Source organism: Vicia villosa, unplaced genomic scaffold (genome assembly GCF_029867415.1).
Source record: "Vicia villosa cultivar HV-30 ecotype Madison, WI unplaced genomic scaffold, Vvil1.0 ctg.005927F_1_1, whole genome shotgun sequence".
In the NCBI taxonomy this organism is placed as follows: domain Eukaryota; kingdom Viridiplantae; phylum Streptophyta; class Magnoliopsida; order Fabales; family Fabaceae; genus Vicia; species Vicia villosa.
Window position 1 is genome coordinate 40,803 of NW_026706696.1, and position 24,690 is coordinate 65,492.

The 24,690-nt window shown below is 36.5% G+C and overlaps 1 protein-coding gene across 1 annotated transcript; it reads right to left on the reverse strand.

The window, feature by feature from the left end:
• Positions 1-16,065: 16,065 nt before the first annotated feature.
• LOC131642850 (tricyclene synthase TPS4, chloroplastic-like) lies at positions 16,066-24,386 on the reverse strand. The gene is made up of 7 exons (XM_058913023.1): positions 24,174-24,386; positions 23,819-24,080; positions 23,202-23,574; positions 22,028-22,249; positions 18,984-19,122; positions 18,636-18,884; positions 16,066-16,481 (listed from the first exon to the last, which is right to left on the reverse strand). The coding sequence occupies exons 1-7, from the start codon at positions 24,372-24,374 to the stop codon at positions 16,191-16,193; spliced, it is 1,737 nt and encodes a 578-aa protein (XP_058769006.1). The 5' UTR covers positions 24,375-24,386; the 3' UTR covers positions 16,066-16,190.
• Positions 24,387-24,690: the final 304 nt, after the last annotated feature.

A 24,690-nucleotide genomic window follows, 5' to 3' on the forward strand; every position in this document is an offset into this window, starting at 1 on the left:
TCTCCAGTCGGTCTTGTCAGTTGCTCTGATACGTAACACCGGGGAGTCGGGAGTCTGTTGTTATTTATTTATATATGACTCTTTGAACATGTATATGTGATAATGTGTTGATGTGTATTGTAAACACTTTATTTTGGAAAACTCCTCTTAGAGAGTGAGAGATATATGTATATATATATATGTTCATATCTTACGTGTGTTATGTATCATTTTATTGGCAGGTGTGTATGCTTTTGACATCGGTGATGTCCGTTTGTTTTCAAGGTGTTTGTTTGGTTACTTAGTGTAACATCCTAATTGTGTTGTATGAAATTTTAAATACTCTGATATTTGTACCTATATGCCTGGGTAGAATTGGGGTGTTACATTAGTGGTATCAGAGCAGGTCGGTCTGTCCGGCCAGTGTTGTCTAATGTTGTTTAATTCCTCAGTACGTGATAAGTGTGTGGAGCACTGTCAGTACTTGTTGTGCCTCTAGCCGGTTGTATGCAGGTATGGTTTGAAGCTAAGTGGGGGAGAAGATATGCTTCTCGGATATGTTTCAGTTGCAAGATGTTAGCATGCTATTGAGGGCAGCAGTACTAGTGTTGTTGGAATTTGTTGTTTTCTGAAGTGAAGGCGACTTGGACTTAAGACTTTGGTTGTTGATCAAGTTGGAGTGTTTCGGAGTAGATTTTGGTTATTTCTAAAGAATGAAATTTAGAGAGTTGTGATGCTCTAACGCTACTGATGGACTATGAAGTTGTTGTTTGAGTAGCCTTGTGTGAGTTGACGTTGTTAGAAACGTTTTGGAACTCGAGTGAGAATTAGGAGTATGAAGAGATGAGTAGGATCTCAGGTATTTTGTTTTGAGATATTGTTAGAAGTGTTTTGGTACGTAGCTGCAAGACGTCGGTGTTAGCTGGTTCAGATAATCTTGGGAGATTTATGAATTATGGAATCATAGTGCTTCTGTGCTATGAGCAAAAGTTGGAAAAGAATATTATTAATGTTAGTACTGATAGTTTATACTCTATTATGATTGTCGGCTACCTATTGACAAATTGAGGACTTGATCACCCTTAATCTCTTGTTGATAGTAGACGGAATCGTATTGGATGTGATAGGCTTATCTGGCTAGTTTGATAATATTGGAAGTGAATGAGTTGGTGCAAGGTGGTACGACGTTGTTTATGTTGTCGACGACTTTGGATGTCCTTGAGAAAGAGCAATTGTGGGAATTGCGGATAGTTGCGCATTTGTATAAGTATTTCTTGAAGGTTTAAGTGATTCATCGTCGAAAAGAGGAATTCTGTCTTGGAGTTCTGTTTTGATGGATTTAGTTCCTAGAACTATTGTTGTGTCGAGGGTTCCGTATCGGTTGCCAACTTCTGAGTTGGAAGAGTTGAGGAGTCAACCTAAGGATTTTCTTGAGAAGAGGTTTGTTCGTTTGAGTGTGTCGCTGTAGGGTGCACGTGTTTTGTTGGTTAAGAAGGAAGGTTCTATCAGGCTTTGTGTCAATTTTAGACAATTGAGAAAAGTGACAATTAAGGAAAAGTATCCACTTTCGAGGATTGATATTTTGACGGATCAAGTTGGTTTGAGCTTGTTTGTTTTGCAAGTTTGATTTGAGGTATGGGTATCATCAGTGTGAAGATGGTCATGCTAAGTACTTGAGAATTGTTTTGTCCGTGTTGGGAAGAAGAAGTTGTTTGCAAAGTTTCCTTATGTGAGTTTTTGGTTGAGTGAAGTGAATGTTCAAGGGGTAAGTGGAGGTTTATGCTTTTATGCAAGTTAAGATTTTTGAAAGGATTTATCTGTCACAAGATTTAGAGTTGGAAGTTGTTATTTCTGTTTGGGAAATTTGAAGGCACTAATTATTCGGATCGAGATTTGTGTGTGTAAGTGACTACAAGAGTTTGAAGTATTCATTTGATCAGGACGAGTAGAATATGAGAAACCATTGCATACGTCTATGTCGATGATTCGAGCATTGTGATTGTTGAAACAGTTGTGAGATTTGAGTTTGGTTCGTAAAGTGACTTCTTCAGGTGTTGAGCTTTATATGTGAAAGCTTACTTATGGTATTCTTGATGAGATTAGAAAAGGTCGGAAATCGGATTTGAATGGGTTGATAAGATGACATTTATTAGTCAAAGGTAAAGATGGTGATCTTCGGATTGATAAGAGCAATGTCATGGGATGTCATGATCAAGTTTGTATTCCTAATGTTTGGATTTGAAAAGAGGACTTTGGATGAAGTGCGTCATAGTAATTTGAGTATTCATCCTGATGCTACTAAGATGTATCAAGATTTGAGAAGGTCATTTTTAGTGGCAAGGTAATGAAGAAGGATATGAAGGGATTTGTTTATTTGTGTTTGACTTGTCAGGAGTCGTCTGGTTTCATGTAACTGTTATCCATTCCTGAGTAGAAGTGGAATAGCATTTCTATGGATTTTGTTTCTGGTTTGCCAAGGACGTCGAGTAATTGTGAGGCGATTGGGGTCATTGTGGATATATTGACGAAATCTGCTCACGTTATTTCGATAAGAATGGATTAACCGATGGGAGTACTGGCGAGTGGTATGTTGATAAAGATGTTTGTTGGTTTGTTTGTTTGCATGGTGTTTCGAAAGGTATTGTTTAGATTGAGATCCGTGGTTTATTTCTGAAATTTTGAGAGGGTTCACAAGGTACTTTGGGTACGAAGTTGCGTTTGAAATTGGCGTATCATCCTCAAACGGATGGTCAGACTGAGAGGACGGTTTGGTCACTTAAGGATCTATGAGGGCTTGTGTTGTGAAACAAGGATGTGTTTGGATTAGCTTTTTGCCTTTGATTGGATAATACAAAGACTTTTGTCTGGTGTGCAAGCTGACACAGCAGATTAAGAGGTTGAGTATGTTAAGAGAGAACAATGGGTTTCTGGTGAATACTAGAAGGAGTTGGAAGTAGGCTATGAAATTGGTAAATCTGTTTGTTGTGGGAGATCAGAGTGCGCATCGGAAGCGTGAAATGACGCGGTTCGTAAGTGTATGAATTGTTAAAGTTCAAATTGTGGACAGTGGATGTGGTAGGAATGATAAGACCACCAGATGTTTTGGTTACATGTTTGACTGCTATGTCTTGGCATGGTTAATTGGATGTTGTGCGACCGGGTTGTTATCTGTGTCTTGGTTATTTCTTGTGTTTTGGTGTTAGTCGATGAGTGCATTGTATGGGCATTGCATCTCGTTGCCGTTGTTGTGTTTTGGTGGTTTGGCTTTTAGCTAGAGTGATTCGTTGTTGGTGCTGATTGTGTCGTTGCTTTCGTGGCTTGATAGTTGGTTAGTCGGATACAAGAGCGTATCCAAGTTTGTTTGTGTTTGGGATATTTCCGAGGACGGAAATCTTCTAAGTGGGGGAGAGTTGTAACGCCCGGAAAATAAATATATGCTTGATTTGGACGTTTGTGACATTTATTGGAATTTTACCGTTTTTGGAGTTGTTTCAGTCGGTATTAGTTCGGGATGGCGGACTAATATTTAATTGAAGGTTTTCATATTTTTGGTACTAGAAATATCATTAAGGTAATATTTTGCGTTTTGGGGCGTTTGAACGATATTTGAGCGTAGGGGCATTTTGGTCATTTCCGCGGGATAGATATTTTCCTTATAAGAAGGAGATATTTGTGAGAAAGGAAAGAGGATGGAAAGAAAAAGAAGAGAAAGAAAGAGAAGAGAGAAAGAAGAAGAGGAAAAGAAGGAAAAAGTGTAGATTGGTGGATTCTCGACCGATTCGAGTTCCGATCGTTGCTATAGCAAGGTAAGGGGGTGAATCTAATTTATCTTGGATGTATGATTCTTATAGTCTTGTTCTTGTTCTTGTTCTTCTTGTTCCAATTTCCACAATTTTCTTGTGTGATCTTTGTTTGATCTAAGTTTGTTTGAGAATGATTGTATGATGAATAAATGATATCCTTGTTGTGTTGTGGTGATTGATCATGTTTGTTTTCCTTTTCTATGGCTTGATTGAGTTTGGGTAAAATGTTAGGTTTTGAGATAGATTGATGAATCAACCATGAAAAGCTTGATGTTAGGTTGTTTCTATGGTTTGTATGTGTTGTATTGGTGTTATAATGATGTTTGGGAGTGGTTTTGGTGGGTATAAGGGGCCTGAAACTGTTCTGGTTCGTTCTGGTTTTTTCTCGGTTTACGCAGGTCCGCTGAGCGGAGGTGGGTCCGCTGAGCGGAGGTTCTGTTGCAGAAAATTCTCTGCGAAGGTCCGCTGAGCGGAGCTGAAGCGGATGACAGTTTTTTCTGTTTTTCCAAAACTTTGAAACTTCATAACTTCTGAACCGTAACTCCGATTTTGTCGCCGTTCGAAGCGTTGGAAAGCTAACGCAATTACCTATATTATTATCTAATTAAATGATTCATAGGATGTAGTATCCCATTATTTTTATTAAGATCAAGTGATGAGTTGTGTAGTATGTTCAATTAACCAATCTTTGAAACCTTGTAACTTTTGATCCTTAGCTCCGTTTCGTACGCCGTTCGAAGTGTTAGGAAGCTAGTTGGATGTTCTATATGATATTATAGGCTTGGTTAGCTTGTTATTAGTTAGTTATGAGGTGTTGTTGATGAAGACACATAATTGTTTATATGTGCGATATGATTGGTAAATAATCATAGTGCTTGGTTGTGATTGATAATGATGCGTTGTGTGAATGTTGTCGTATTGGTACGAGGTATGTGATTAGTTATCGGTAACATGAGATCATGTTCATATGTGTTATGTATTAATGAATGTTCATTCTTGATATATGACGATGTTTGGTTGTTTGTTGTTAACATGATGTGTGGCCTTATGGCAAGTAAATGTTGTTATGAGAATGATGTATTATCATTGTTGAATTGTTGTTATTACAACTTGTTGATGATGTATTAATGAAGTGTGGGCCGATGGCCAATATTAATTTGATGTGCATAAGTGTGTTATACGTTCATCTATGCCGATGTGGCCAGTATGTTTGAACGGTGAATGTGTGCTGTGTGCTTATTAATGCCTGTGTGGTAATTATGGTGTGATGTAATTGATAACGATGTTATTAATTGGTGATGTATCCTTTTGGATAGAATATAAACGGTGTAACGTGGGTATGTGACCGTGTTATATTGTTGATGATGTTGTTGTCGTGTAATAGAGTCATATATTTGCACAGCATAACATTTCATTACGTTAATGGCGGAATGCTATTAGCAGGTGGCCTGAATTGGCAATTATTACTAGTGGGGGCTTAATGCTCGGTAAAAAGGTGTATTTGCCCTAGTGGCAAGAGGTCATCAGTGGGGGCTAAATGCTCGATGACGTTTAGTCGTAGCTTGATGCTCGACAAAGGTGTATTTTCCTGAGGGAAAGAAGTCCCAGCATAATGCTCGGCAAAGGTGTATTTGTCATAATGACAAGGGGAGTTTTACTCCGGATTTGGTACCACATGCATATGCATAGTCGAGTCTCATTCATCATTGTCTGTCTTTATAATTTATGTTATCATTCATGTGTCACATTACTTATATATTGATTGTGGTTGAATGAGTGGATTACTTTGTTGTATGATTCTTGATGATACTTGTTGGCATTACTATAATTGTCATGCTTTCATTATGAATTATATTCTCACCCTTCTGCTGATTTGATGCTTGAGTGGCATCCTGCAGATTAGCCGCTTTGGGAGTCTTTTGGAAGAGGTAGTTCTCCAGTCGGTCTTGTCAGTTGCTCTGATACGTAACACCGGGGAGTCGGGAGTCTGTTGTTATTTATTTATATATGACTCTTTGAACATGTATATGTGATAATGTGTTGATGTGTATTGTAAACACTTTATTTTGGAAAACTCCTCTTAGAGAGTGAGAGATATATGTATATATATATATATGTTCATATCTTCCGTGTGTTATGTATCATTTTATTGGCAGGTGTGTATGCTTTTGACATCGGTGATGTCCGTTTGTTTTCAAGGTGTTTGTTTGGTTACTTAGTGTAACATCCTAATTGTGTTGTATGAAATTTTAAATACTCTGATATTTGTACCTATATGCCTGGGTAGAATTGGGGTGTTACAACTAGAGGGCAGTATCAAAGAGAGAAGTCCTATGAATATGATTTCACGAATTTTGGTACCACATGCATTAGTGTCAGTCCATTCATTGCATTATAGCTTGATATAACGGGATGATTGTGTGGTGTGATAGATGATGCTTATGTACTGATGCTTGCTGGTTATAATAATTTCCGATTATATGTATGTTGAATGGATGATAATTGCTATGAGATCTTATTGCTTATGATTGTATAATGGTTATTAATTCGAATGAAACTCACCCTTACTTTGATGATTTCAGATTAAGGATGTAACGGCGTCTTGATTGGGTGAAGATAGCTTGTAGGCTAGCCCGTAGTTCGTGTCGAGTCATGCTCTGATTGTAACACTGGGATCGATTAGTCTTAGCGTTACTTATTATACTTTGTTGTCATTTGGCTATGGATTATGTATTGAGTATTTGTGTGGAGTTGTTTCCTAATACTGATGAATTAAGTTCCGTTGTGCTAAACACCTGTTTGATATTGGTTAATTTCTAATAAAGCATGACAATCGACTTGATGTTTTGTTTATTTGATAATTGTAGCATCCTTGCTGTTTATTTACTCTGATTATAATATATTTCCGCGGGGGTTTAGAAGGGTGTTACAATAGTGGTATCAGAGCATATTCGGTCGTTAGAGTCAGAGTCTTAGTGTCAGTGTTCCCTTGTATGCAACTAGTGTAAGGTAAACACTGTCGATACTTCTATTCTGATGAGATTATTTTGTGATTTAGCAGAACAATGGCTGGAAGAGGTGGAAGGAACGATGACGCTATCGCAGAGGCTCTAGGCATGATTGCTGGTGTACTGGGAGGGAATGCTAATGGAGCTGCGATTGGTGCTGACAGGCAGTTGAACAGCTTTCAGAGGAACAATCCTCCACTGTTCAAAGGCACCCATGACCCTGATGGTGCTCAGAAATGGTTGAAAGAGATCGAGAGGATCTTCCGAGTGATCGATTGTGCAGAAAATCTGAAGGTGAGGTACGGTACTCACATGCTATCAGAAGAAGCTGATGACTGGTGGGTTACTACTAGGACTGAGTTGGATTCAGATGGGATTGCGATTACTTGGGCCATATTCAAGAGAGAATTTCTGAGGAAGTACTTTCCTGAAGATGTGCGGGGAAGGAAGGAAATTGAGTTCTTGGAGCTGAAACAGGGTAGTATGACAGTGCCGGAGTATGCTTCCAAATTTGTGGAATTGGCTAAGCATTACATACACTACACCAACGATGCAGCTGGAGAATTTTCTAAGTGTATCAAGTTCGAGAATGGTCTTCGTGATGAGATCAAGCAGGGTATCAGGTATCAAAGAATTCGCCGATTTGCTGATTTAGTGGACTGTAGCAGAATCTTTGAGGAAGACAGTCTTAAGCTGAAATCATCTCACTCTCGCGAGTTAGTTGATAAGAAGGGTAAGAAGCCTATGGACAGAGGTACACCATATGGTAGGGGAAACCCAAGGGCTGGTAATTGGAAAAGGCCTAGTGGGGGAGATTCTGGTGCTCCCTTTAGGTGCTTCAATTGTGGTGAAACAGGACATAAGAGGAATGAGTGCAAGAAAGAAGAGAAGAAGTGCTTCAAGTGTAACAGAATGGGTCACATTGCTGCTGACTGCAAAATGAGAACCGTAACTTGTTATAACTGTGGCAAGAGGGTCATATCAGTCCGCAGTGCACCAAGCCAAAGAAGGACCAAGCTGGAGGGAAAGTCTTTGCTTTGTCCAGATCAGAAACTACTCCGGAGGATAGACTGATTAAAGGTACGTGTTTCATACATAACACACCTTTAATTGCGATTATTGATACTGGTGCGACTCACTCGTTTATTTCATTGGATTGTGCTAAGAGGCTAAATTTAAAGATATCAAAGATTAGTGGAAGTATGGTTATTGACACTCCTGCGTCGGGTTCAGTGACCACTTCATCTGCATGTTTGAACTGTCCTGTGGATATATTTGGTAGGAAGTTTGGAATGGACTTAGTATGCCTTCCACTCAAACAACTTGACGTTATTTTCGGAATGAACTGGTTGCAATTTAACCGAGTTCATATCAACTGTTTTACGAAGACGGTCATCTTTCCTGAAGAAGTTAATGTCGATGAGTTGGCAATGACTGCAAGACAAGTGGGTGAAGCAATTCAAGACGGGGCAGCCGTGTTTATGCTTTTTGCGTCGGTGGAAGTGAAAGGAAGAGTAGTGAGTAATGAACTACCAGTGGTACGAGAATTTCCAGAAGTTTTTCCAGAAGATGTTAGAGAGCTACCACCTGAAAGGGAAGTAGAGTTTGCCATTGAGTTAGTTCCTGGAACCAGTCCTATATCGATGGCACCTTATAGAATGTCAGCATCTGAATTGACCGAATTGAAGAGTCAATTAGAAGAATTGTTGGAGAAGGAGTTCAATCGTCCGAGCGTGTCACCGTGGGGTGCACCGGTGTTATTGGCAAAGAAGAAGGAAGGATCTATGAGGTTGTGTGTAGACTACAGACAACTGAATAAAGTTACTATCAAGAATCGGTATCCACTGCCGAGGATTGATGATTTGATGGATCAGTTGGTCGGAGCTAGTATATTCAGTAAAATTGATTTGAGGTCTGGGTATCATCAGATTCGTGTGAAGGCGGACGATATTCAGAAGACTGCATTCAGAACGAGGTATGGTCATTATGAATACACTGTGATGCCGTTTGGAGTTACTAACGCTCCTGGTGTTTTCATGGAATATATGAATAGAATTTTTCATCCTTATCTTGATAAGTTCGTCGTGGTGTTCATTGACGACATTCTGATATATTCCAAAAGTGAAGAAGAACATGCAGAGCATCTCAGAATTGTACTGGGAGTGTTGAAAGAGAAGAAGCTTTATGCCAAACTGTCGAAATGTGATTTTTGGTTAAGTGAAGTGAGTTTCTTGGGTCATGTAATTTCCAAGAATGGTATTGCCGTAGATCCGACAAAGGTAGAAGCCGTGTCTCAGTGGGAAGCTCCGAAGTCCGTTACTGAAATTCGTAGCTTTCTGGGTCTTGCAGGTTACTATCGGAAGTTTATAGAAGGATTTTCAAAGTTAGCTCTACCATTGACGAAGTTGAATAGGAAGGGTCAAGCGTTCGTTTGGGACTCGAAATGCGAAGAAGGATTCCAAGAATTAAAGAAGAGGCTGACTAGTGCTCCTATTTTAATTTTGCCGAATCCGGCAGAATCTTTTGTGGTGTATTGTGACGCTTCATTGATGGGACTTGGAGGTGTACTAATGCAGAACCAACAGGTAGTCGCTTATGCGTCGAGACAACTTAAAGTGCATGAGAAGAATTACCCGACTCATGACTTAGAGTTGGCAGCAGTGGTGTTTGTGTTGAAATTATGGAGACATTACCTTTATGGTTCACGATTCGAGGTGTTTAGTGATCATAAGAGTCTGAAGTACTTATTTGATCAGAAAGAGCTTAATATGAGACAAAGGAGGTGGTTAGAATTCCTTAAAGATTATGATTTTGAGCTGAATTACCATCCGGGTAAGGCGAATGTTGTTGTTGACGCTTTGAGTAGGAAGTCCTTGCATATGTCGATGTTGATGGTGCGAGAACTAGATTTGATTGAACAATTCCGGGATTTAAGTTTGGTATGTGAAGGCACTTCGAATAGTATCAAGTTAGGTATGCTAAAGCTGACAAGTGGAATTCTTGATGAAATCAGAGAAAGGCAGAAGGAAGATGTGGGACTAGTTGACAGATTGACTTTGATTAACCAAGGAAAAGGAGGTGAGTTCAGAATTGATGAGAATGGCATAATGAGATTTGGCGACCGTGTTTGTGTTCCTGACGTTACTGAACTGAAGAAGAGTATCTTGGAAGAAGGACATCGTAGTGGATTGAGTATTCACCCTGGTGCTACTAAGATGTACCATGATTTGAAAAAGTTATTCTGGTGGCCTGGAATGAAAAAGGAAATAGCTGAATTTGTTTATTCTTGTTTGACTTGTCAAAAGTCAAAGATCGAACATCAGAAGCCGTATGGGACTATGCAGCCTTTATTTATTCCTGAATGGAAGTGGGATAGCATATCCATGGACTTTATATCTGGATTGCCAAGAACAGCTAAGAACTATGAAGCCATTTGGGTTATTGTGGATAGACTGACGAAGTCTGCTCACTTCATACCGATGAGGATGGATTATTCGATGGAAAGGTTGGCACAGTTGTACATTGAGAAAATAGTAAGTTTGCATGGTATTCCTTCGAGTATCGTATCAGATAGAGATCCAAGATTTACATCCTGATTTTGGGAAGGGTTACAGAAGGCCTTGGGTACTAAATTAAGGTTGAGTTCTACTTATCATCCGCAGACTGATGGTCAAACTGAAAGGACGATTCAATCATTGGAAGATCTATTGCGTGCTTGTGTATTGGAAAAGGGTGGAGCATGGGATAGTTATTTGCCATTGATTGAATTTACTTACAACAATAGCTACCATTCGAGTATTGGTATGGCTCCATTTGAAGCCTTGTATGGTAGGAGGTGTAGGACACCACTGTGTTGGTATGAATCTGGTGAAAGTGCAGTGATTGGACCAGAAATTGTTCAAGAGACGACGGAAAAGATTAAGATGATTCAGGAGAAGATGAAGGCTTCTCAAAGTCGTCAAAAGAGCTATCATGATAAAAGGCGGAGAACACTTGAATTTCAAGAGGGAGATCATGTGTTTCTGAGAGTAACTCCTACGACGGGTGTTGGTCGAGAATTAAAGTCAAAGAAGTTGACGCCGCGTTTTATTGGTCCGTTTCAAATAACAGAAAGAGTAGGAGAGGTGGCTTATCGTATTGCTTTACCAACAAAACTTGCAAACCTACACGACGTATTCCATATATCTCAATTGAGGAAATATATTGCGGATCCGTCTCATGTAATCCAGGTGGATGATGTGCAAGTGAGAGATAATATGACAGTTGAGGCGTTGCCTATGAGGATTGAAGATCGGAAGTTAAAGCAACTACGTGGTAAAGAGATAGCTCTAGTCCGAGTAGCTTGGGGAGGAGCTGCAGGTGGAAATGTTACGTGGGAACTGGAGAGTCAGATGAAGGACTCCTATCCCGAACTCTTCGGTTGAGGTATGTTTTCGAGGACGAAAACTCTTTTAGTGGGGGAGAGTTGTAACACCCCGTTAATTCTTGTTATTAATTTAATTATTTTTCTTTAATTAAATTATAAGAATTAATAATTTTTGGGAATTATTTGGAAAATGATGAAACGTTGGTTTGGGCTAGAGTGGTGATTAGCAGAAGGGGGTGTTAACTAAGCAAGCCCATTATAATATTTATTTTATTTTTCATAAAATAAAAGGATTTGGGAAAAGTGGAAGTAGAAGCGAAGGAGACAGAGTCTGAGAAAGGAAGAACACGTGAAAGAGAGAAGAGCCAAATGGGAAGAAGACCTTCGAAGATTCAACTCTGAGGTAAGGGGGGATTCTTCGGGTTAGTAATCCTTATGCGATTGTAGGTAGTAGGATTGATTAGGATTGTTATCTAGTTCAATCGTACGTGTCGGTTTTGGGAATTTGTTAGGTTTTGATGAATTTGTATGAATTACATGATTCTGTTAATACTCATGATATATGCTGTTAATACTTGGATAAAACTTGTCTGAAATGTGTGATTATGTGAAAATTGATGGTATTTGTGTGCTATGTTCGTATGTACCTGAAATTGGCAAAATGGGATAGGGTAAATGCTGTCAAAATGGTGAATTTGGCTGTGCAGGTACGTAGGAACCGGTTCCCATGTGGGACGAACCGGTTCCCCCTTATAAAAACAGAGAGGTGTGGATTCTGGGTTGCTGGGAACCGGTTCCCAGATAGGGACAACCCGGTTCCCCATAGTAAAAATCAGAGGCGTGTTTTTGGAAGCAGCCAGGAACCGGTTCCCATGTGGGACGAACCGGGTTCTGCAGCATTTTTTTCTAAAAATGTTTTATTTTTAAAAACCCATAACTTTTGATCCGAGTATCCGATTTATGTGCCGTTTTGGGCGTTGCGAAGCTAATGAGATGCTTTATCTGATAAAGTAATAATACGGGCAGTGGCCGACCTTATTTTATTTGTTCGATTAAATTATTATTGAATTGGATTATGGTGGCAATTAACATTAATATGATGTGTATGCTATTGTGTTGATGTGGTGTACATATGTGAATGATTGAATGATGCTTATACATGTACATACTTGTTGTGACGTTATTGGTAAGAGGTGATAAGCGATGTTAAGCATCAGATTGATGATGATATATGATGATATAAGTATGTGTCATGTGTGCATTATTCATAAATCATTTGCATTGGAAGGCTAATTCCCATTGTGCGGAGATTAGCGGGAAGTCATCTTGTGCCCATGTGGGGTGTGAGCGATGAGGCAGTAGTCGTGTGCCCATGTGGGGTGTGAGTGACTAGAGGGAAGTATCAAAGAGAGAAGTCCTGTGAATATGATTTCACGAATTTTGGTACCACATGCATTAGTGTCAGTCCATTCATTGCATTATAGCTTGATATAACGGGATGATTGTGTGGTGTGATAGATGATGCTTATGTACTGATGCTTGCTGGTTATAATAATTTCCGATTATATGTATGTTGAATGGATGATAATTTCTATGAGATCTTATTGCTTATGATTGTATAATGGTTATTAATTCGAATGAAACTCACCCTTACTTTGATGATTTCAGATTAAGGATGTAGCGGCGTCTTGATTGGGTGAAGATAGCTTGTAGGCTAGCCCGTAGTTCGTGTCGAGTCATGCTCTGATTGTAACACTGGGATCGATTAGTCTTAGCGTTACTTATTATACTTTGTTGTCATTTGGCTATGGATTATGTATTGAGTATTTGTGTGGAGTTGTTTCCTAATACTGATGAATTAAGTTCCGCTGTGCTAAACACCTGTTTGATATTGGTTAATTTCTAATAAAGCATGACAATCGACTTGATGTTTTGTTTATTTGATAATTGTAGCATCCTTGCTGTTTATTTACTCTGATTATAATATATTTCCGCGGGGGTTTAGAAGGGTGTTACAATATAGGCGTATGCCTTGCGATGTAAAGTTGTTATTGATCATGTTATGTGATGTCATATTCATTGAGTCACATACATTGCATCATTTTGCGACGGCCTGGATTGGAAAATTGCGATGAAGGCTTATGTCTTGTTGATGGCTCTATTAATTGACAATTTAGCGATGGGGGGTGAAGCTCTAATGGTACCACATGCATGTGCATTGCTAGTGTCATACCCCAAAATTTGCCATATTGCTATTACTGGGACGTGGTACAAATTCTACAAGGGGTGTATATAAAACTAGTGGGCTTGACATCTTGATTGGCAAGTCCATTTCAAAAGAGTGACTATTCTCTAAATTGTCCAATTCAAAAGATAGGGGTATACATTAAGTAAAAGTGTGTATTTAATTGGGCTTATTATTCATAAAATGTGAGGCCCAATTTCAGGATTCAAAATTATTTTTAAACTTGGGTTTTATAAACTTCCTTGGTTTATCTACAATTTTTTGGATTCTGTAATTATTTGTTTTTATCAAAAGTATAATAGTTTACTCTTAAACTATTTATATTTTAATAAATAGAAAATATTTGTCTATGCTTCATACACTTTCAATTGGCTTTTTATTACAAATAAGTAACATAGCACAATCGGTAAGGAAGCAAGGCTTGCAAATAAGAAGTCGCAGGTTTGAATCCCATAAGTGACATTTTCACACTTTTTCTCCTATTTTTACCAATTTTCAAAAATGGGCTGTTGAACTTTTGGATATGGATTATTTCTTTTTTGGATTCTTGACCTAAATTTCCCATTATAAATAGGAACTTTGAAAATCCTATTTGGGGGACCTCTTTTTCACTTTCACGTAGAATTTTCTAAAATGCTTTTTTCAACTTTTTTCTACGCTTTTACTACGCTTCTCTTCTCCCTCCGAGGGTTTGTCTTAGGGTTGTCTTGAACAACCCTAACACACCGTTTTCGATTAAACGACAACGACTGGCAAACCCTTTCCCCTTTTTAAACTCAAATCCCTCCATTTTTTTCAAAACTTTTTGGCCGATGATTATCTATGAGGTCCCCCTTTAAAAAATATTTGTTTTGGCCAATGATGAATATCTAAGGCATCTTCTGTTGAATTTTAATTCTTTATAATGTTTTTTAATCTTTTAAAGGTTTTTAGCCAATGATGATACATTGAGGCCATTTTATTTTTGCTACAATTTGGTTTACATGCCTTTTTGCATCTGGTTATTGTTGTCTCGATCTGACAATGGTCCTATAAAAACCTTTAAGGTTTGCTATATTTTGTTTTTATTTTGGCTGTATTTTGTTTTGTTGTATTTGGTTTAGCCATGATCATTGTTGTCTCGATCTGACAATGACCTTATCAAAACCTTTGAGGTTTTTCCCTTTTGCCCAATATTTGGTCTACCCCTTTTATTTTAAATAAAATAATTTTTATGCTAATATATAATAAAAAACCTTTTTTATAAAAACCTAAAGGCTAAATGGGTCCTCTTGAGTACAAGGGAGGCAAATGATGCCTAACACCTTAATTAACCTACTTACCCAAAATCTCTTTTTTTTAAGGGTTTCTCACTTGCCCAAATAAAGTGGGTGGCGACTCCGTTTGAACGTAAATTTTTAAGCAGGTTGCTACAGAATGATGTGAAGTGATGTGACGTGAATTGTGATTTGAATTGGTTGAGGTATATGAGGTTGTAATATGAAGTGTTGTGCGATGTTAATAACTGTGAAGTGGTAGTTTTATATGATATAAATTCTTATATATTATTTATCATAAACCTAATTATATTGTTCGATATCTCATCCCTTCTATTTGAATGTTACCCTTATGTTGGTAACGTGCAAGTAACCCAGAGTGAAGACTGCTTACCTTCATTAGTTCGAGTCAGGTGTTGGTCGCTCTGATACGTAGCACTCGGGGGATGAACGCGTGTTTTATTTATTATTGGTTTTATTATTATGTTGCTGAATTTTGAGTTGTTTTCATTAAAGACTTGATGTCCAAAAGTTGTTTTGAGTTGGGCATGAAATTATGTTATTTTAAATTGAATTTTATGAATCTGCTACATAGTAATGAAATTGTTTTGAATTTTAAAGACTAAACATGTTGTTATCGGTTCATCCGGAAATTATGTTATGTATCTGACTTAAATGTGATTGATTGCTGTTATTTTAAGTTGAAGTGTAGTACCCCATGTTTCGTTGGAAATTTTATTACTCTGACTTTACGTTAATAAACAACGGGGGTATTAGGGTGTTACAAGGACCATTAAGGATCACCCATTCAAAATGTTAATGGAGATTTTTATAAGGGAATTGAATCTCAACACTCACTTAGCAAGGTATGTATCTGACTTAAATGTGATTGATTGCTGTTATTTTAAGTTGAAGTGTAGCACCCCATGTTTTGTTGGAAATTTTATTACTCTGACTTTACGTTAATAAACAACGGGGGTATTAGGGTGTTACAAGGACCATTAAGGATCACCCATTCAAAATGTTAATGGAGATTTTTATAAGGGAATTGAATCTCAACACTCACTTAGCAAGGTATGTAACCATGTGACTTTTGTTTCACAAATTAGGCCAAAGAAAATTGATGAAGCTATCATCAAAGAACATTGTATAACTCTCTGGTGCAATCTCTCTAACCCTATTACCTTTAATTTCTGCTATTTATTTTTACTATTTTAATGACGATGTTGTTTACTCTTAAGAATATACTACCATAATTTTAAGTTTAACCGAGAAAAATATAAAAGTAATCGCGAATTTTAAATACCACAATTTAACCCTTCTCTTGTGTTTGAAGTTACTTGTTCAATAAAAAGATCAACCTAACCACCTAAAACTTATATACCAAAACACTGAGGTTACCTTACACGTGACAAACAAATGAAAACTAGAGTCTAACATATAGGTTTGGATGACTAATATATTGTCACAAGTGTATATCTATTTATATATTGATTAATAATGACAAAACTATTTACATAAATCTCTGAAAGTTTAATTAATGGGTTCAAGTATTAATGCCTTTATTCGATTCTGTGATATGGCATCAGGAGCTCCATGCCCATCTCCATATTGATATGTGCAATGAGAAATTCTAGCAAGGTTGGTTAATGTTTCTAGATAATATTTTGGGAAAGTTGAATATGTAACTTGATCTTTGTTCATCTTCTTCCAAGTTTCATTAAGCAAATTATGGATGTATTTGTGAGCAACCATCTCATTAACACCATTTTCCTTCATGTAGCACATAATTGAATTAGCTACTTCACCTCTTTGTAACTCCGCCTACAAAATTATATGAAAAATTAAGAAATAAAAAAAACTGATTTTTAAATAATATTTATTGAGTTTCCATTTTTAAAATAATAGATGATCAAAATAAGTTAACAATTTAGTATAACTTATAGTTCGAATAAATAATCTCACAACACCAAAGATAACTGATATATTTTCACGTTATTAGTAAAAATGTTATGTCAAAATAATCAACCACAAACTGGATTATAAGATTTTTTCCCTAAAACCTATGATATTTAGGACTTAAAACTCCAAATATAGAAATAAAATATATTTTCTATCAATTAAAATATGATTTCCTTTTCTTGCTTGTGGTTGAATGGTTAAGTGATTTGATTAGTAGGGCCATTGAGTTGGGTCTTCAAATAGGCTTTAGGATATGAGTCTCAGATTTGTTGGTCTCTTATATTCAGTATGTAGATGATATTCTTATCTTATCAGATCCATCTGTTGAGAAAATTTAAACTATAAAGGCTATTTTTAGGGGTTTTGAACTAGCTTCAGGCCTCAAGATGACTTTCTCTTAGAGTATTCAGATAAGGGTTAATGTGGACCCTATTTTTTTGGATTGTGCTGGTGACTTCATTCGCTTTAAAATTAAGTCCATACCTTTTAAATATTAGGGTTTTCTATTGGGGCTATCTCCAACCAAGAATTTACTTGGGACACTCTTGTTAATTTATTATCTAAGAGGCTCTTTCCTAGAAGAACAAGAATGTTAGCTTAGGGGGTGGTTCTGCTCAATTTTATGCTTAATGGTACCCTTATTTTGTCCATCTTTTCTGAAAAATGCATGTAAAGGTTTCGAGGAAAATAATTCATATTGAAAAAAAGTTTATATGGGGGTGGCGTTAAGGGTGAGTCTAAAATCTCTTTGGTTAGTTAGGTCAATGTGTGTAAGCCAAATAGTAAAGTCAGCTTGGGGGTTAAAGATGTTTGTCTGGTCAACTTAGCTCTTTTGAATAAGTGGAGCCGGTGCCTTATCTCGAGTGCCTTATCTTCCAGAATTTCTTCTTACTGGTGTAAAGGATTTTCCCTTCTTGGTTCTAAGCATGAAGACACCTTTGACTAGTTTATGGATGATATCTCTAGGAAGGTTGGATCATGGCTTCAGACATCTTTTTGGTGTGACCTTTGGGTTGGGAGTGTACCCCTTAAGAATAAGTTCCCTAAGTTGATTACAACCACTGATTATAGTGAGAAGAGTATGGGAGATGTTGGAAGGTGGGTAGGCGAGGCTCTCATTTGGGACTTTAAGTGGATGAGGCATTTCTTCGCTAATAAGGAACTAGTTTTTGCTGAATTCCTCTTGGTCATTCAAGGGTATATTTTTTCTTTGGACAAAGATAAATGGATTTGTAAGATTTCTAGTGATGGTCCTTCATTAGTGCCATATGCTTATCATTCTCTTTTGGATTTTTTTTCAAGTAATTCCCCCTCCATAGGTAATTTTCCCCTTTCTATATTTGGGGGTAGTTGGACACATTTTAAGGTGATTGTTTTTTCTTGGAAGCCTTTGTTTGATAAGTTCTCCTCCAGAGAGAATTCATTCAAGATAAAATTCATTGTTGATCCTAGTATTACCATGATCTTATTTGGGGTGTTTTCGCCGACTCATCTTCTCACTTTTTTGTCACTTGTGATTGAGTTCGCATTGTCTAGTATAGGATTTTCAGCTTATTGGTGTGGAAAATAGTTCTTTCCAAGACACATTGTCTTCTCTTCGAGAGATTTCGTTCTTTAAGTGGTAAGGTAAAGTCTAGGGGTTTATTTTTCTATGATTTAGCATGTCTGGGTCTGGACCATTTGGAAGACCTGAAATGAGATTGTGTTTTCTAGTTCTACAGCAAATGTGAAAGAAGTAGAGAAGAGAAGTATTTTTTTAGCTTGAAAATATTTTTTTGGAAGATAATGGTAGACTCTTGCACCTTCAAATATAGGCTTCAGAACCATGTCCTTTCTCGTCTTATATTTGTATTTGTTTGGTTTCTATATTGTAACTTTTGGTATGTGTCAATCGTCTACTCATATGTACTTTGTTTGGCCCATTTACCCCTTATTTAAAATTTAAAAAAAAAAATCAAATTACCTATTTTTTAAAATGGTAATATGCATGCATGGTTAAGGTAAGGCAGAAATTACCGATGAAGTAGCCAAATCATTGCAAAGTCGAAAAATAATGGAGGGTCTCTGCAATAACAAATGGAGATTTTTCAAGTGTTCAAGCCCTTCCTTCGTTATAGTTTGATTTAGTAGAAAATATGTATGGGTGAGTAAAACAACACCAGACACAGACACCCATGCATTGTTGAGGTATTCATCAAATTTTGGCACATGTTTATCGTCACACCATCTTGCTTCTTGTAGGAATGCTTTCAACATATTAGACCACTGTAATTAATTTAATTTAGAGACAAACATCAAATCAAATTTATTAATAGAAGTAATAAAATTTTCATTAATTTTGTAATTTATGTTATTTGGTGTTACCGCTTTGACGAGGTAGGGAAGAATGTCATATCCATTTTCTTTAAGTGCATCGTATGCTAATTCACTGACAGTGTTGTAGAGGGCTAAAAAGAATATCTTCATGTAATCCGGAAGAATGTTAACTGCATTAATATCCCAACTGAAACATACATCACCATTTATTAATTTTTTCTCTCATTAATATTCATATTTATTGTAGACGGCAATAAGGATAGACAGTCTCTTAGACTTTTTCTATAAAAAATGTTTCTCGAAAAATAAAAGGTATGTCGTTATTAATCATTCTAATTTTTATATAATACTCTCTTCTCTCCATTCTAAAGTAAATATCACATGTGTAAAAAATTTGTCACAAAATAAGTATCTCTTTTAAATTTTAATGCAATTTTTATTTTTATATTTCAATTGTATCCTCTAATTAATACTTATAATTTACTATTTTTTCACATTACATTAATGATAATTAGAATACAGTTTCTTCCTCTTTTTTGACCTTGATTCCTAAGGCTAAAAATCCGTTGTGTTTGGGCGAGTATAGGCCAATTTGCTTAGTGGGGTGTATGTATAAAGTGGTGTCTAAAGTTTTGGCGAGGAGATTGAAAAGAGTGCTAAATTCTATCATCTCTCCTTGTCAAAGTGCTTTTGTTCCCGGGAGACAATTGTTGGATGGTGTTTTGGTGGCAAATGAGGTGGTTGACTATGCTAGAAAAGAAGGGAAAAGTTGCATTCTTTTTAAAGTGGATTTTGAGAAAGCCTATGATAAAGTAAGTTGGAATTTTCTTCGGTACATGCTTAGAAGGATGGGGTTTGGTGCGAAATGGTTGAAATGGATGGAATTATTGGTGTTCAATAGTAGTATGTCGGTGCTTGTTAACGGGAGTCCAACAAAAGAGTTTATTGTTCAAAGAGGTTTGAGACAAGGGGATCCCCTTTCCCCTTTTCTTTTTGTGTTAATAGCGGAAGGTCTTACGGGTCTTGTTAGAAAATCTATAGAAGTGGGGGAATTCCAAAGTTTTACCATTAAGGAATCTTGCAAGGTGGATATCCTCCAATTCGCGGATGATACCTTAATTGTGGGTGACGGTAATTGGAAACATATTAGAGCGATCAAAGCGGTTCTCCGGGCTTTTGAAATTGTTTCCGGTCTCGGTATTAACTTTCATAAAAGTAAGTTAATTGGTATTAATACTAACAATCTTTTCTTGGATGCGGCTTCTTACTTTCTTTCTTGCAAAAAGGAAGAGAGTAATTTTTATTTTCTAGGTATTCCGATTGGATTCAATCCAAGGAAGGAAGCCACTTGGAACCCTCTTGTGTTAAAGTTGAAGAACCGTTTGGAAGGGTGGAAGAATCGTTACTTGAATTTGGGAGGGAGAATTACTCTTTTGAAAGCCGTTCTTAGTTCTTTAGCCATATTCACAATGTCTTTCTTCAAAATGCCGAGAGTGGTGGTCAAGAAGATGACTTCTATTCAAAATAAGTTTCTTTGGGGGGGGAGTGGAGGAAAAAAGAAAAATTTATTGGGTGAAGTGGGATGATGTAACTTTGCCGATAGAGAAAGGGGGATTAGGCGTGAAGAACATCTCTTTTTTCAACTTGGCGCTTCTTAACAAGTGGAGATGGTGAATTCTTGAAAGGCATAATTCTTTGTGGTATAATATTTTGAAGTCTCGTTACGGTGATTTATCGTCATGCATTATGGGTGGAGGTAAGTTTTGTAATGTTTCTTCCTCCTCCTTTTCCGTTTGGTGGAAGGATTTAATTAAGTTGGGCACTACTACCTCTTCATCTTTTTCTACTCTTTCTCATGATCCAATTAAGGCTTATACTAGATTTTTTGTTCACAACGGATATACCACTCCGTTTTGGGATTCCATTTGGTTGGATGGTGTTTCTTTGAAAGAAGAATTTCCGGACCTTTTCATGGCTTCTAATTTGAAGAGTGTATCGGTGGCGGCAATGGGTGGTTGGAGGGATAATAGGTGGTGTTGGGGGGATTTAGGCTTAAATGCGGGAGTTATGAGGGAGGTTGGATTCGGTAATATTTTGGAAGATTTGAAGGGCCGGTTGGAGGTTTTCGGGGGGTGGAAGGAAGGAAAGGATTCGGTAGTTTGGAGGGGAAATTCGGAGTCAATTTTTTCGGTATCTTTGTGCTATAATTTTTATGACCGACTACGAATCCCTTTCGGTCCTCCTAAAAAGAATGACGAAGCCTTTGGTTTTCTTTGGAAAATGGATGTTCCGTTCAAAATAAAGGCATTCGGTTGGAGACTTTTCCGGAATAGACTTCCCACAAAAGATCTTTTGCTATCTAGAGGTACCCCTTTGTCTCTTGATAATTTAAATTGTGTTTTGTGTGGGTTTTGTGTGGAGAACATGAAGCATCTATTTTTTAGTTGTTTGGTGGTTAAGAATATTTGGAGGGAAGTAGCTTTGTGGGTTGGAAAAGTGGGCATCGGTGAGGAAGATGGTTTGGAGAATTTTATGAATTGGCACCGGTTCTTTCGTTTTAAAAAGGTGAAAGAGAGGAAGTTAGGTGTTGTTTGGCTAGCCACTAATTGGACCATTTGGTTGCTTAGGAATGGGGTGTCTTTCCGGAAGGATAAATGGAGTATTAATGATACCATTTGGAATATTAAGATGATTGTTTGGAGGTGGACATTTTGTGGAAAAATTACACATTCCAATTTTTCTTTTTACGAGTTCTCTAAGGATCCGTTGTTTTTCCTCTCGTAAGTTAATTTGGTTTGTAATTTTTTCTTTTTGTCGGGCTTTGTTCCCGTGTCCTCTTGTAATGGCTTAGAGAACCCATTGTTCTCTCTTCAATATATCTTGCTTATTGAAAAAAAAACCAATGGCCAAATCATTTGACACTTCTAAATAAAATTTGAAAATTAGTAAGAAAAACTCATTTATCATAAAATTAAAAATATTTGCTCAAAAAAGCTCATTCATCACAAAATTTAGAAAGATAATTCAAGATAAATTTTACATTTTAACGCTCTAGATTTTACTTAAAAGAAAGTAAATGAAGAAAAACATACCTTTCTACTGCTGTTGTGAAAAGCTCTAATTCATCCAAAGTGCCGTAGATATCATATATGTCATCGATTAAAGTTATTAAAGAGCATACTTTAGTTAATCCTTTGCGGAGATCATTGAATTTGGGCTCCAATGGTGCCACTCCAACAGCCCAAAAAAAACATTCCATTAGTCTGTCACGACCAAAGCTTAACCTTGGAGCTAGTCCCATTCCCTTCCACCACCTTCATTAATGTATAAAAATGAAATTGAGCAAAAGTTTTATAAAATTTGTATATTAACACTAAAAAAGAGAATAATGTTTGAGTTTTTGATCATCCATATGGATGAAACACTTAGCACCTACTTATTCATCTAATGTGCGGTTAATTTAGAAATACCATAATGATTTTGTGTTTACATATTTCCTTATCGGTGGAAGATATAAGCATTTTGCTAGCATGTAAATGATATTTTGGTAGGTTTGCATAACTTGTGTGCTTTATCTACCTGGCTTAAGAGCCCTACTATCTGTTTAAGCCAATAGTGTGCGGAGCTATTTTGACCTTGCCGTTGAGTGTTTTAGTGATACTTCCAATCATATAATTTTAATTAATTAAAAAGTAAATTAAGAATTTTCTCTCTCCTTCATAATCTCAACCACCCCATGAATCCAATTAAAAACAAAATAAAAATAAAAATAAATTAAAAATTACTCCCTTCTTATTGGTTGTGCCTAAGAATATAAATTTATGACCGTGTCCATGCAAGAATTGCTCCTTCCAAAGGATTCTTTTTTGTCCGTGGGGGTCATGAAGATCTAAGATCTATCCTTTTCCTTTGTTTAATGTTGGAATTTTATTTTGTTGTTGTGTTTTTTTAGGATAGCAAATAAGCATGCTCGTCCGTTTGGATTTGTCTGACAAAAACTCGCAAAAAGTGAGACAAAGAAAACAGAGTAGAGGATGCATACTCCAAATTTTGGTCAGCCTTGGAAAAAAAACAGAGCTAGACGAGGTAGACCGGACAGATCCTACCCCCATAATGTCCTTATATATGATTCTTTGGGTTGGGCGGACCTAACAGACTTAGACACAAACGGTGCATGCCTTATTATTAAAGAAAAATGATTTTAAAACAAATTTAAAAAATGTAAATAAGACATTTTATACAAATATGATTGACGTTTTCATATACCTTGACATTTCTATAAGATCTTGTTGTAGATTTGATTGCACGATGTTGAAATCCAACTTAGCCGCTTCAAGCAACACCTTATTTGCATCCTTTGTTTTTCCATATAACTCAATATACCATCTAGCTTCAAGCCTTTGAAATCTACGATAAAGTGGAAGCTCCAATGAATGATTCACTTGTTCAATGAGAAAATTGCTTATATCGCCATGAACTCCTCTAAGGTGAAAACTTGTGAAGGAATTTGCTTCATCCAAAATGTTTTCTCCTTCATAAGACATAAACGATGCCTCATACAAACTTAACATCCCTTTTACATCTTTCACAAGACATGCCTTAAAATTTCCAGTGTGGTCTATAAACCTCTCAAAAACATCTGTATATTAAATATATAAAAATTTAAAAATATTAATTTAACTGCTAACAGTGATTAGTGAATGATCAAGGCTAACTAACAAGAATAAAATGACAATTTTATTATAAATAAAATTTTATCCTTTTTAATAAAATTATTTCAATTTTATCATTCTATAAATAATATATCCATATTTACACTGAAATTAAATTACACCAAATAATATGGTAAAAATATTAATAATTCATGCATATATCATATGTACCTGCAGAAACATCATATCCAAATTCTCGGAGGAGCCTAAATTTCAAGGCAGTGTCATGTAGACTTTTTCCAATAAATGCATCATGATATTCTTCCAACAATAGAAATCTATCAAGGGCTTCTCTTATCTCCTTTTCAAAGTGGTAGCTGAGGCCTAAGCGTTTCACATTTTCAATTAACTCTAAGATTTCCACATTTTCATCATTAATCATTCCTCTTACTTCCTCTTGCAACCTCCTGCTTCTATTCACGTACTTGACATCCTAAAAAAAATACAAAATACAAAATATTAAAGATTGTTAAGCATTACTAAAAAAAATGAGAAATTTCCCTCTAAATCCATCACTAATTATTACCGCATAATCGTGTTTTAACGATAATAAACTATCATAATTCCAAATATTAGGTTGGTAATTGACTGATTTTCTTTGAGAAATATTTGAACTAGTGGCATAACATGGATGGAGAGAACCATTTGAACTAGGAAGATTAGTTCTTTGTAGTTGTTGAGGTTTGAAGAAACTATGAAGTGAAACAAAAGATGAATTCAGCAACATTGTATGAATTATGGCTAATATTTAGTTGTATTACTTTATGTTGGGGAAGTGCTCACATTTATATCGGCATACTTGTGTCTCTAGTATGTATAGATGATGTGTCTTTTTTTTGTGTGTGTGGAGCTGCTACGTTTGATTTGTAGTTAGAAACATGTTTTTCTTATTTTTATTTTTCATTTCATAACGCCTAAAAATATACGTGGCTCACATGTTGTTAAATACTAGAAAGAATGTTAGTATGGATTTTTGGTAAAATCCAAATACTGGGTTGTTACAAACATTTTTTGTGTGGGTAAATTCAATTATGCTGTTGTTT

Excerpts from the sequence above, each read along its gene's own strand:
- LOC131642850 (XM_058913023.1), bottom strand. The coding sequence starts at position 24,374 with ATGTTGCTGAATTCATCTTTTGTTTCACTTCATAGTTTCTTCAAACCT. Across the intron at positions 22,250-23,201 it reads GATCTTATAGAAATGTCAAG|GTGGTGGAAGGGAATGGGAC; the intron begins GTATATGAAAAC and ends ACATTAATGAAG. Across the intron at positions 18,885-18,983 it reads TTCCCTACCTCGTCAAAGCG|TGGTCTAATATGTTGAAAGC; the intron begins GTAACACCAAAT and ends AATTAATTACAG.